The sequence below is a fragment of the Drosophila yakuba genome, chromosome 3L (genome assembly GCF_016746365.2).
Source record: "Drosophila yakuba strain Tai18E2 chromosome 3L, Prin_Dyak_Tai18E2_2.1, whole genome shotgun sequence".
Lineage (NCBI taxonomy): Eukaryota > Metazoa > Arthropoda > Insecta > Diptera > Drosophilidae > Drosophila > Drosophila yakuba.
The window spans coordinates 5226366-5238527 of record NC_052529.2 but is presented as its reverse complement, the minus strand read 5'-3'; the positions used below and the strand labels follow the sequence as shown (position 1 = coordinate 5238527).

General features: G+C 42.2%; 1 protein-coding gene across 4 annotated transcripts in view; it reads left to right on the top strand.

The window, feature by feature from the left end:
• LOC6532993 (tyrosine-protein kinase Src64B) overlaps positions 1–12162 on the top strand; it is a 32647-nt gene that overhangs the window by 19236 nt on the left and 1249 nt on the right. For all 4 annotated transcript variants that reach the window (XM_015194274.3, XM_002093692.4, XM_015194273.3 and 1 more), the window contains 4 exons: positions 8474–9316; positions 11194–11410; positions 11527–11780; positions 11848–12155. In XM_015194274.3, the coding sequence (XP_015049760.1) occupies positions 9052–9316; positions 11194–11410; positions 11527–11780; positions 11848–12155 (1044 nt within the window). In that variant the 5' untranslated portion in view covers positions 8474–9051. The remainder of the gene's footprint in view (positions 1–8473; positions 9317–11193; positions 11411–11526; positions 11781–11847; positions 12156–12162) is intronic.

Below are 12162 nucleotides of genomic sequence, written 5' to 3'. Positions count from 1 at the left end.
AAAAAATATGGTTCTTAAAGCTAACATTGTGCATGCACATTTAAAGCTTCAACAGTAAAAACCTAAAAATATAGTAAGTGCTATTTCCAAAGGCAAACTGGGAAATGCCACTTTAAACATTTCCATCTCTAACCAATGAAGCGTTGGGCGAATGCCCCTAAAGACCAAAAACAGTGTCTGCGATAAGCGAACCCACCTCCTCCACAGACCATTAAATGCACTCCATCGATATGCATTTGTACATTTCACTCTTTTTTTTTTTTTGGGTTTTGGGGTCAACTAACGACTCTCGAGCGTTTAAATTTTCTGTTGTCCGATAAGAGTCGACCGCATCTGATGGGTCGCTTCTGTTCCAACAGCGCCGTTCAGGCTTAATGGCTTATCAGCCGGTGGGCTGGAATACCGCTCCAGCACCCCGGTTCCCTCTCTTCCCTTTCGTTGATTCCCTCACAAAACTTTTGGGTGTCGAAATCCCGCGCTTGACCCAATTGGAAGTGCGACAAGAGGGACCCACACATGAGAAATGAGCTGCCAATGGCTACAAGACTTCGATTTGGGGGAAAACTTTGAGTAATTGCTGCACTCCAGTCGCAACTCCACCTCTAAAAACTGAACCTTACCCGCAGACTGTGCGAGGTAGTTCCAAAAATACTGGAATGCCACCTCAAAGTAGAGATATAAACTACTAAAAATCATATGAAATAGTCGAAATTTATAGAAAAACAAATGTAAGTTATTAAGTGGACTAATTAAATGGTTTTTCTTATAAAAAAATAAAATAAAAAGCTATTAGCAATTAGCAGGATAAACCGGATATTCCGTCTGCCTTTGGATTATTTCCATCAGCATTGCGCTTGCTAATTTCTGGATAATTACACATTTATTCTTTCCATTTACGTTTCCGCACACTGAATTAAATTCCTTGCGAGTTGCGTGTGTGGCAACATCAGGATTCAGGATACAGGCGTTAATGCCCCATTGTGTGTGTGTGTGTGGCTATGGCTTTCGCTGTCGTCATGGCCATTCCACAATCGACAATCGGACGGCGTTGGTAACAGCGGCTTGACTGGGCTTTGCCTCCACTTAACTGGTCACTGGCGGCTTTTTAGCCTTTTTAGCCAAGTGCTGACGTCGCGGGGTCAGGAACAACAAAAAAAACAAAAAAAGAAGCGTGTAAATATTGCCACCTCGTCACGGCGACGTCGTCGTCCTGGCGCCGTATCGCCATTTCCCGGAGCGCCTGTAATTTGCCACGTCCTTCGTCCTCTTGGTCCTTGGGGGGTGTTGTTTGCTGCCATCTAATCGCGAACAAATATTGTTTTAATACTGCAGCGAGCTTTCTTTAGTTTAGCTAGCCAGTCCGCCACACCCACACCCACTTCCACTTACACATCCCTTTTCCTCTGCAGTCAGCTTAACCTGCAATTAAGTTTTCTCATGGCTATGAAAAGGCAACTCCTGTTATTGTTGACGAAAATTACGGCTGTTTGTACTACCAACAATTGTAACTATTACGTGTTCCCGTTCGCTTTAAGAGGAGGGAAGAACTACTGGGATGGCTACACAAAAACCTTATGCTTTAATCCATTACATACAGAAATCTGATAATATTTTTCAATCCTGCAAAAAATGTATTTATGTTTTTAAGCCTGGGACAAAACAAGTAATTGCCGTCAGAAAGCTACTTATGCCACTGTTAACCACAATAATCCCTCGAGATATTTGCGGTGAAATTCGGTCGGTACTTTTTTATATAGCCCATAAAATATTTAAACTTTTCGCAACCAATTCATTTCCTGAGGGAAAATCTTTAAACGTCATCTATAGCATGTTTGTTCGTTAAGAAATTTATTACTGCCGCACTCGGCGTGTTGAGCTCACATTTTTCTTCATCAGCTCGATTTCGTCATCGTTCCGAACATTCCACGCCCCCATTTTGGTAACTTGTTTTCCGTTTTTTCTTCAACTTTTCCGGATTTTCTTTCCCTTTTTTTTTGCCGTCCTGGCACGAAATAAACTCGAGTTCTGAACTAACCCCGCCTTAATCCCTGTTTCTGTAATTTTGTTGCCCATTTTTTTTGTGCCATTCACGCTGTTGTTTCTCACACGGTAATTAGATTTCTGGGTTATATTTGGTTGTTTGCAAATTTATCCAAGTCTTCTCTTTGACGGCGCTTCTTTTTTATTTAGCGAACTAATTACGTGTCTTTGGATTGCTGCCTGTTAATTCCAAACAATCCCCCAGCCAACCCATCTTGTTCGTAATAAAAATCATAACTTTTAACTTGTAGCCACATACAAATATTTCATTAAAAATAAACGCGAATAAGCCACAGGATGTCTGGTTGGTTTGGTTGCCATCCCGCGACCGCAGGCGTCTGCGGAGGTGGGAACCCATTAAAGTAATGAGCTCATCTCGTGATGTTGCAACACGCCCCCTTCCATCCTCCCTTTTACATCCTACATTCCCTTCAGGGTCCTGCCTTTTCGCTGTTTGCTCATGGAGGTTGACAAACCCAGACCACAGCACACACGCGCTCATCATTGGAGGCAACACCCCATCTCGGATTCAAGTGTTATGCGTTATGATCACACAGCACTTCCGGTTCCCTGTCATATCCTCTCATCAGCCTCTAGGGTATTCATCAATAGGATAGGTTGCCAATAAAATGTATCAATCGAGTGCAAATATCTTAATTATTTATTTTTAGTAACCAAAGTTGTCAGGATTTTTTCTAGGCAAAGAATATCTGCTATTCGGTTTCGTAGCTTATTCCTTCATTTTGAAAGTTTTTTTTCACGGTTTTCGCTTTCAGAAGCCTCACGTTCACAGACAACAACAGAAACTGCGTGAAATTGTGCGTTACAAGCAGGTCACGCCCCCAAAAGGACGCCCTAGACAAAACACGTTCCTTTAGCTCCTTTTTTTTTCATCTTAACCCCTTGGTGCCCTGCTGGGAATGCGGGATTGTTTGGCGCCAACAAATAAATCTGCAAATCTGAACCAACCAGCCAGTGGGAATACCCTACTGTAAGCTCGGGCCACATAAAACCCTAGGGATACCCTACTTGGAGCTTTGCTTTACGGTTGGCATGGCCTAGATTAAATGAGATTTAACGGAATTTAAGGGAAGGCTGAAAATGAGTTTAATGCAGAGTTTTTTCGCACAGCACTAAAAGCCCTTATTTACAGCAGGGTGTACAGAATATAATAGGGGTTTTTTCCATGCAGTTTTTGATTTTATCTCCCGCGTTGTTTTTAGTTATTTTGTACGCTTTTTTTTTTGCCCAAGTACGTGACTTTTTTTTAATTGTGCATACAAACTATAAAGCTGCTCCCTTTCAACCTCCTGCTGTCCCCCGTTTTTTCTCGCCCAGTCCATATATATACATATATATAACTTTAATCTCCATATGGCTGCGACTGCTCACGCCATCTGATTGATTTTTGTCACATGAACTTGTCACACTGGCCCTGAAGTCGGTCAGTATACATAAGACCATATTAATGTATCTACACTTGAGCGAAAATCCCATAAAAAAATCATGTAATAAATATAAATAACAATTTAGCTTATACATGAAAACATTTACAAATAAAATAAAATATCTACTTGAGTCATTGCGAGGGGATCTGTAGTTACTTTATGTGGCACCCTGAATACCCTATTTTTTTTCTCTGTGTTGTCGATGTGGGTGAAAATTTCATTGCTCTGGCTTGTGATTATTGCTTCTAGTTCATTTGTTTAATGGTCTCGGAGGCAGGGAGCGGAAATCGTTACACTGCCAAGTCCAGACCCTCGTAAATAGAATCTCTGGGGCAGATCTGATCCGTGCCAAGAGTTCTAGGGAGTTGGTAATAGATACTTGCATAAATAAATTGATTGGTCCCTTATATCTGGCTGTCAACTTCCCATTTGCTTATGGCATAAATTAGCTTAATTTATGTGCTCGTTCATTAGCTCCCATTTCAATTTGGGCATCCACAGACAAAGTTCAATTAATTCCAACTTCAAAGAAGTAATTTCCTGTAAATTGATAGTCATGAATTACACTTACATATTTGCATTTCACCAGTAATTTTTTCCAATGAAATAACTTTAAATAAATGGTATTTAATACGTAAATTGGCTACAAAATATTTCGCTTGTCTGATAAACAATTTAATTTTCGTGGTATGTCATAATTTCATCAACATTCCGGTTTTAATACCAATTCATTTTTTTTGTTTCTCTGAACTTTTCCCTTGATGCATTATTAATGAATTCACAGAAACAAGGATGAATGTATAAAAATTGTTATTTGTTTGCTGGCGGGGGAAAAGCTCACAGTACGTGCCAATAAGCACTATGATATATTTATGTTTTCATTTATTTATGGCGCTCTAAAGTAAAGAGCAATTTAATATTGAAGCCAGGCGAACGAGTTAAATCAAATGTTTTATGCAACAAATTCCATTTCGTTGTCACGTCAAAGTCACTGGGATGGGTAATATTTCATTTAATCTATGGCGCCTATCCTGTTCACTTGGTGTATATACATATATCGAGAATTTATTGTGTTCTTCATTACTTAGACGAAGGCAATTTCATTGGCACACATTTCCCTTCCGCACCAACAGATGTCCGTATATATGTCCGTATTTTATTTGATTCGGGTAATTCCTTTAGAGGACTAATCGATAGCACGTGACACTTAAAGGTGAACGACTGTGTCACTGCGGGTTGAACGCACAGATAAGACAAAAGTCGGTGGGGAAATGGGGGAGTGCGGCATCGGCATCCACATACACATACACACATTTACACACACATCCATGGCAACAGGATGCCAACGAGGACGTCACACAAATTGACTTTTTAAGTAGGCAACAATGTGGCTACAGCTGACGAAGGACGAAGGACGACGGCGATGGTGGGGATGCGGCATAATAATAATGGAGCGCAATAAAAAATGTGGGCGAAACAGAACCATTTTCCATTTCCATTCTGCAGCAACCACCACCAAGAACACGCCCCCTTATCAAAGACGCTCCACATTTCTCAGTGTGTGTGTGTGTGTGTGTATAGGACTGTCATCGGGAAATGACGGCATTACGGCATTTACAGTTAATGCCTTTATGTCCTCGAGGATTTGGCCTGACATGCGGTTGGTTTTGGGACTCCCCAGGGGAATCACATTCTTTTTTGCATAATATTTGATTTTATTAGGCAGTGGTGAGACCATTTCCGCAACTATTTTTGGGGTCACATTGTTAATTTGGCCAAAATGTAGTTCAAATGGTGGGTTTAAAATGCGAGAAAATATATAAACGAAACTGGGCTGGAATAAATTGAATAAATTCAAAGACTTTGATCACATTTGTTGTGCTATTTAATTTTATAACTTTAAATGCAAATTAAGAGTTCTGATTAGTATTTACAGGCACTGTGATTTACATTTTAGTTTAAATTGTTCTGAGTAACTCGATTTGTTGACCTACTATTTCGCATTTTCATCTTGACACAACCAAACAGGCATCATAACTGCCAAGTTTTCACATTCGTGCTGCCGACTTTGTAGCGCATTCAAAGCCACAATATCCAATTAAGTATTCATTTAGTTTTGTCAACTTCCACAATGGTTATTTATTACTCATGTGCAACAACACAGCCCTCCCACAACCCACCACACACATCATACGTGAGTTGTTCGCCCAAAAACCCCTAAAAGTAAACTAGAAAATTACATTTTCATGTCACACACACAAAGAAATAAAACCGAATCGCTGTCAGCGGTGGAAAACCCGAGAATTGGCTTTTCATTTGCTGGCCATCAACCCATCAACTATGATATATTCGTATACTTTTTCGATTCCAACCCAACTCTTTGCCCGCAATCCCCAATCGACCATTTGCTTTCGGTTTTTGATATACCAGTGCATTGTGGTCATAAATCGCTCGTTTTTGCGGCACACTCTCCATAGCCCCTGTGTGTCACCTGTCCTTTTGGGCAGGAACAGAGTAAAAGTGTGAATATTATTGTGCAGAGGGATTTCATGGCATTTACATTTGAGAACAATGTTTATGCCCTAAGCAAAAAAGACACATAAATAAAATGTATTCAGAAGTACTCATGATGTCCTTTTTTAGGATAAGCAAGAGTATATTAGACTGCCTAAAGTACTCATTATATCCCCTTGAGGATAAGCCAGAGTATATTGGACTGCCCAAACGACTATGACCATTATATAGTTTTTATTCATCGTAGACATACTTTGTTGAACAACAATGAAGAACACTCATTCATCTTTACAAGCTGTTGATAACATTACTAGCATATTACCCTATCACTTCATCCCATCGCCAGCCCATCAACTGTTGCTCGTTCTTTGTTGAACGATGGGTAGTAAAAAATAATCCAGTCACTGACTTTTAAAGTACATCATCTCGTAAAGCCACGTACATAATTGTATAGAATTTCCCAACATTATTGCGCAGCTTCAATGCTGGCTACTCTGTTTCGTTCACTTCGACCCCAAAAAGTAAAGGTTGCTTGACCTCCGTGGAACTTTTCGCTGTTGTTTTTGCTGCTGTTGTTGCTGGGCGGACGGGTTCATGAACTCGCCGAAAAACAAACTTTGACTTTTTATGGGCAAACGAACGCAAATCCATTCAAACTTTTGCGCTTGTTGTTGGCGGATTTTAAAGCGTCACACACGTTGTGTGTGTTTATCAAGTTGAGGGGACAATAAATGCAGACGTCGCGCCGACAAAACGCAGACAGTTTAAATGTCCTGGCACAATTTCCACACTCTAGTCACTGTCAAGTCAGCAACACTTTCCACCATTTTCATTTTGGTTCGCATTTTGGTGCTCATGCACAATGCACTGCAAAAAAGCTATTCACATGGAAACAACTAATAAACATTTATAACATCATTTTGATAAGGTTTTTAAGTTGAACCTAAATGTTTGTAGCTCAACAAATTTCTGTAAAAAGATAGCGTATGAATTTGTGTAAATGATCTTACTTAAGGGATGATCATTCAACTAATTGTTCTAATTTCCTAGTGCATTTTCTTTGTTTGCCAAGAGCTCACTTGAGTCTCGGACTAAACATGGCTTTAATAATTGACGGCACGCCATGCCAGGCGGACCGGAACAATGTCAGGATATTAGCTAATGCCACAAATGCATCCTGGCAACTGCCAGCATAGCGACAATTTCATGCCAGCTGCGCACACACAACATACAACAAATGCGCAACAATAACAATTAAAATTGGAAACTGCAGCAGCTATATCTAGATTGTCAGGGGAGTGTCCTCGGCGCAGGAAGAGCCGGTCCATGCCATCGAGTGGTTCAACCTTGGCCCAACAGCACAACACGCCCATCCTCATGCCATCCTCATTCGCATCCTCGACTCTGCTCTGCTCTGCATTGGAGACCATAATTATCCAATTGAACAATAAACAGATGCCTGCCAGGCTTGAGTCAATAGACAATGGCTGCGGCGAAGTGAAGTTGAGCCTGCCCAGCTGGCATCCTTTCAAATGGTTGTTGTTGCTGCTGCTGCTGCTGCAGTTGTTGCAGCGGTTGATGTTGCTCCTGCATTTGCTGTATTGTGGCTCTTGTGGCATCGTCGAAAGGTTGTGTGCAACTACTGCCCTCCGGCAGAAGAGAGTGATGAGTTTTGCAGGGCAGAAGTGGTGTTTTCTCTTGGGGATCTTAATTGAGTTAAAAATATATATTCGCATTCTGAACGAGTTATTAAATTTCATATTAAAAATGGCACTAAAAAGATTATTTCTTTTTACGAGATATTCTAATTTTCAAATTGAAGGACTTCAATTTTATCTATTCCCTTATTATAAATGGAAAGTCATAATTGAATGCCAATTTAATGGTTTGTTTTATAGCCCTTTATACCTTTTAATGAGCCAAGCTAAAGAATGCCAATTAAAAGTGATATGGCAGCAGCGCAAATTAAATTCTAATGACAATTGCAATGATACCAGTCAAAACAGAATTCACAACAAATAGGTAAATTCAAAAGCAGAACGAATTAAGCCAATTAAATCTGACAACTTCTATTCAATTTAATGTGCGTATCTCAGGGCATCTCTAGAACAAAAGGGGCTGATGAACCCAAAAGCAGCTATGGAATGGAATAGGTTGTAGGGAACAGGACTAGGACATACTAGGGGATTTTAGTGCATAAGCTGAATTCGCCTGCCGGCCAAGTCAAGTGTAATAATGTGCCAAAAACGTTTAGGAAGCCACAGGATGTTGGACAATTGGCAAAAGGCAACTGTCGTCCGGCTGAGTGGACACGGGTCAGTGGACTGAACTGAACAGTGGACACAGGACACAGGACACAGGACACTGCCTGCATTCCTTTGTCTGGGCGAAAATGTTTATTTAATGAATATTTATTAACACTAACTAATTTTGGTTTTCTCCGCTTTGTTTGCTCCCATTTTGGCTCACAGGTGACTGACGACCAGGACGGCCAGCAATGTGCAGACGGTCGCTGGCTGAAATTGCTGGCAGGACACAGAACCAGACCGCAAGGATCAACGCAATCAAGGAGCAGCAGTTGCAGCTGTGAATGCATCAGCAACTGACAACCGGCTACTGGCTACTTTTTATATATATAAATCCAGAACGAAATGCGTTTTTGCAGCTCGGCCAACAAGAAGATCATCACACAGATAGCAGTTGATCGATGAACTAATGCAAATGCCCTCCAATTGCAGCTTTTGATGCAAACTTAAGGCCGGGGCCCAACACACAGAACCCAACTTGACTGATAGTTTAAACTACTTACTATAAAGTAAACGAACAACATAAATACGAAACAAAAGGGCTGCAACAACTTTTTAATTACTGTTAAGAACAACTCGTTAATTGCCAAATATGTGTTGCCTGATCTAAAGCTGAACAAAACTTATATATACATATATATATATATAATAATACTTAATAATACAACAATAAACCAATAATCCAAAAACGCCACGAAAAGCTCAAGATCAAGAGTTGACGCCGGGAGACACTTGCATAAGCCATGGGCAACAAATGCTGCAGCAAGCGACAGGATCAGGAACTGGCACTGGCCTATCCCACTGGGGGCTACAAGAAATCCGACTACACCTTTGGCCAGACGCACATCAACAGCAGCGGCGGCGGCACCATGGGCGGCGTTCTCGGCCAGAAGCACAACAACGGCGGCTCCCTGGACTCGCGCTACACTCCCGATCCCAATCATCGGGGTCCGTTGAAAATCGGCGGCAAGGGCGGCGTTGACATCATCAGACCTCGCACCACACCAAGTGAGTACTTCCCCAAACAAAATGTCATTCTAATATTCCATTAGTAATTGCAGTAAAGAATCTATAACTTATATGATGCATTTTAATTAGTAAGGGTTATAGTTAGTTCGGTTAGGATTCCAACAAGGATTCTACCTTACTTAAGTCAGAGGATCGAGGTTATAAAGCTTACAGCTACGAGTTTTAAATCCTTTGCCCCCAATTTTTTTTACAAGCTTAAGCAATTTCATATAAACTAAGCTGGCGCTGTTGGATTTTCACTGTTTGTTTACGTATTATCATGCATTAGTAATTAGCTGTTGGCTGTTAGTCTCTCCTGGGCCGCGCGGGTGGAGTGATAATTCCAGCTTTTAATTAGCAATTTGACTTTTTGCCTGCCACAGAAATTGGCTTTTACCCGCTGGTTGGCCTTGTGTTTGCATAATGTGGCAGGCAGGGAGACAGCCAGCCAGCTAGCTAGCTAACTAACCTGCCACATAACCAGCGTTCATCCAAGTCACCAGTGCCATGGAACCCCACTTCCATAATTAGAGTTCCCCTCCCAGGAGGTTCAGAGGTGGAGTCAAGTCATTTGCCAGGTGGCGGCAGCGCAATTCTCATATTTGCAGTGGTAATACGATGAGAGTCGTTAACCTTGACCACTTCTCGGGTGCGTGGCCCAGAAATGGAAGGAAAGGGGGTCGGGTTGGGTTGGTCTTGGTGTTGGTTTAATGCCACCTTGACGGCGATATTGCATTCCATATGACACGACATTGCGTTTACGAGAGCCCAGGGAGTTGGCCAAGGAGTTGCAGCTGGCAAGGAGGTTTTCAAGCAGCAATTTCTAGCAGAAGGGCTGGGGCATGTTGCTATATTTGCACAAGAAAATTGTAAGGTTCAGTACAGGAAATTCAAAGGGGTTAAGAAATTAGCAATGCAAATAAAGGGGGCTGCGTTTAAAATTGGCACATATTTTTATACCAAGCTTACTATGAAGTCATTAATTCAAATTTAAACAGGTGCTCTTAAGAATCTTTAGGTTTTGTAGCAATTTAAACTATTTAACTTTTAAATGTTTAAATTCAAGAGCCTAGCGTTTTTTCTTCTAAAATCTGTCCCATTGGTTCACCATTGAAATGGCGGTATTATTTTGATCTGACCTGTCTTTTGTTGAGAAGGCAGACCTCGCTGGCAGGCGATTAACTGCTGGCATTTCTATCCGTGACATGACAGTACTGCCTTATAGCATATATGGCCGTAAAGCCGCTTAGGTCGTGTAAACCCATCGAGAGGTTGAGTGCTTGGCCAGTGATTTGTGCCGACTTTGTCAGCACGAACTTTGCATTCGGCATTTCGCATGGGTTTTGGTGATGATGAAGGGGGATTCGGTGATCCAGAAGGGTCAAAAAGGGGATGGGCGTTGCAATGGAGGTTGCAGCAAGCGGCCAAGGCAACTGAACTGGCAAGCGGCGAGAGCCGTTTATTTATGCGTTGCCTCGATGTGAGCTAAATCAATTAGCCAAATGCAAGTCAGTGCCAAAAATTGTGGCTTGGCAGCTTTTTCCTCCATGCGCGAAATGAAAATGTTTCGTTGTTTATGGCCCCGGCCACCAAAAAAGTATGCTATCCAATTTGCAATTTGCATTTGGCACCCCCTCAACTCTCCCATACTTGAACTCATTAGATTCTAATTAAGTTTCGGTCATGGCTGGCAAATTGGTTAGTCAAAATAGGCAGAGAAAATGAAAAAAAAATAAAAATATTATTTCCCAATTTGTCGCCATAAATTGCAATTTAAGGACGCAAATCAAATTTGCCCAGCCAGACGAAAATTGCCACTAACTCGACTCAACAAACCTCACTTGCCTCATCCTTTACACCTTTTTTCATACTTCCAGCCGGTGTTCCTGGTGTCGTGCTCAAGCGCGTTGTCGTGGCCCTGTACGACTATAAATCCCGCGATGAATCCGATCTGAGCTTCATGAAGGGGGACCGCATGGAGGTCATCGACGACACCGAGTCCGATTGGTGGCGCGTCGTGAACCTAACCACCCGGCAGGAGGGCCTCATCCCGCTGAATTTCGTGGCGGAGGAGCGCAGCGTTAACAGCGAAGAGTAAGTGCCTGTATACATAACAATTTAAGTTATTTTGGTTACTTTTCACAAGCAGAATCACTTTAATCGTAGCCTAGTATTTTGATTTAATATTAAGCAACATCTTCTATTCCCAGCTGGTTCTTTGAGAACGTGCTGCGAAAGGAGGCGGACAAATTGCTGCTGGCCGAGGAGAATCCTCGTGGCACTTTCCTCGTGCGACCCTCTGAGCACAATCCCAATGGCTACTCACTGTCGGTGAAGGATTGGGAGGATGGACGTGGATACCATGTGAAGCACTATCGCATCAAGCCGCTGGATAATGGCGGCTACTACATAGCCACCAATCAGACGTTCCCCTCGCTTCAGGCCTTGGTCATGGCATACAGCAGTGAGTATATAGCTTTCGAAAAGTGTGAGACTGTTAAACCTATTTATTAATTTCCCTATCTCTGAAGAAAACGCTCTTGGCCTGTGTCACATATTGTCGCGTCCCTGCCCCAAACCGCAGCCCCAAATGTGGGACTTGGGTCCGGAACTGCGTGATAAGTACGAGATTCCGCGCTCGGAGATTCAGCTGCTGCGCAAACTGGGACGCGGCAACTTTGGCGAGGTCTTCTACGGCAAGTGGCGCAACAGCATCGATGTGGCGGTCAAAACACTGCGTGAGGGCACCATGTCCACGGCTGCTTTCCTCCAGGAGGCCGCGATTATGAAGAAGTTCCGCCACAACCGCCTGGTGGCCCTCTATGCTGTTTGCTCGCAGGTATGTG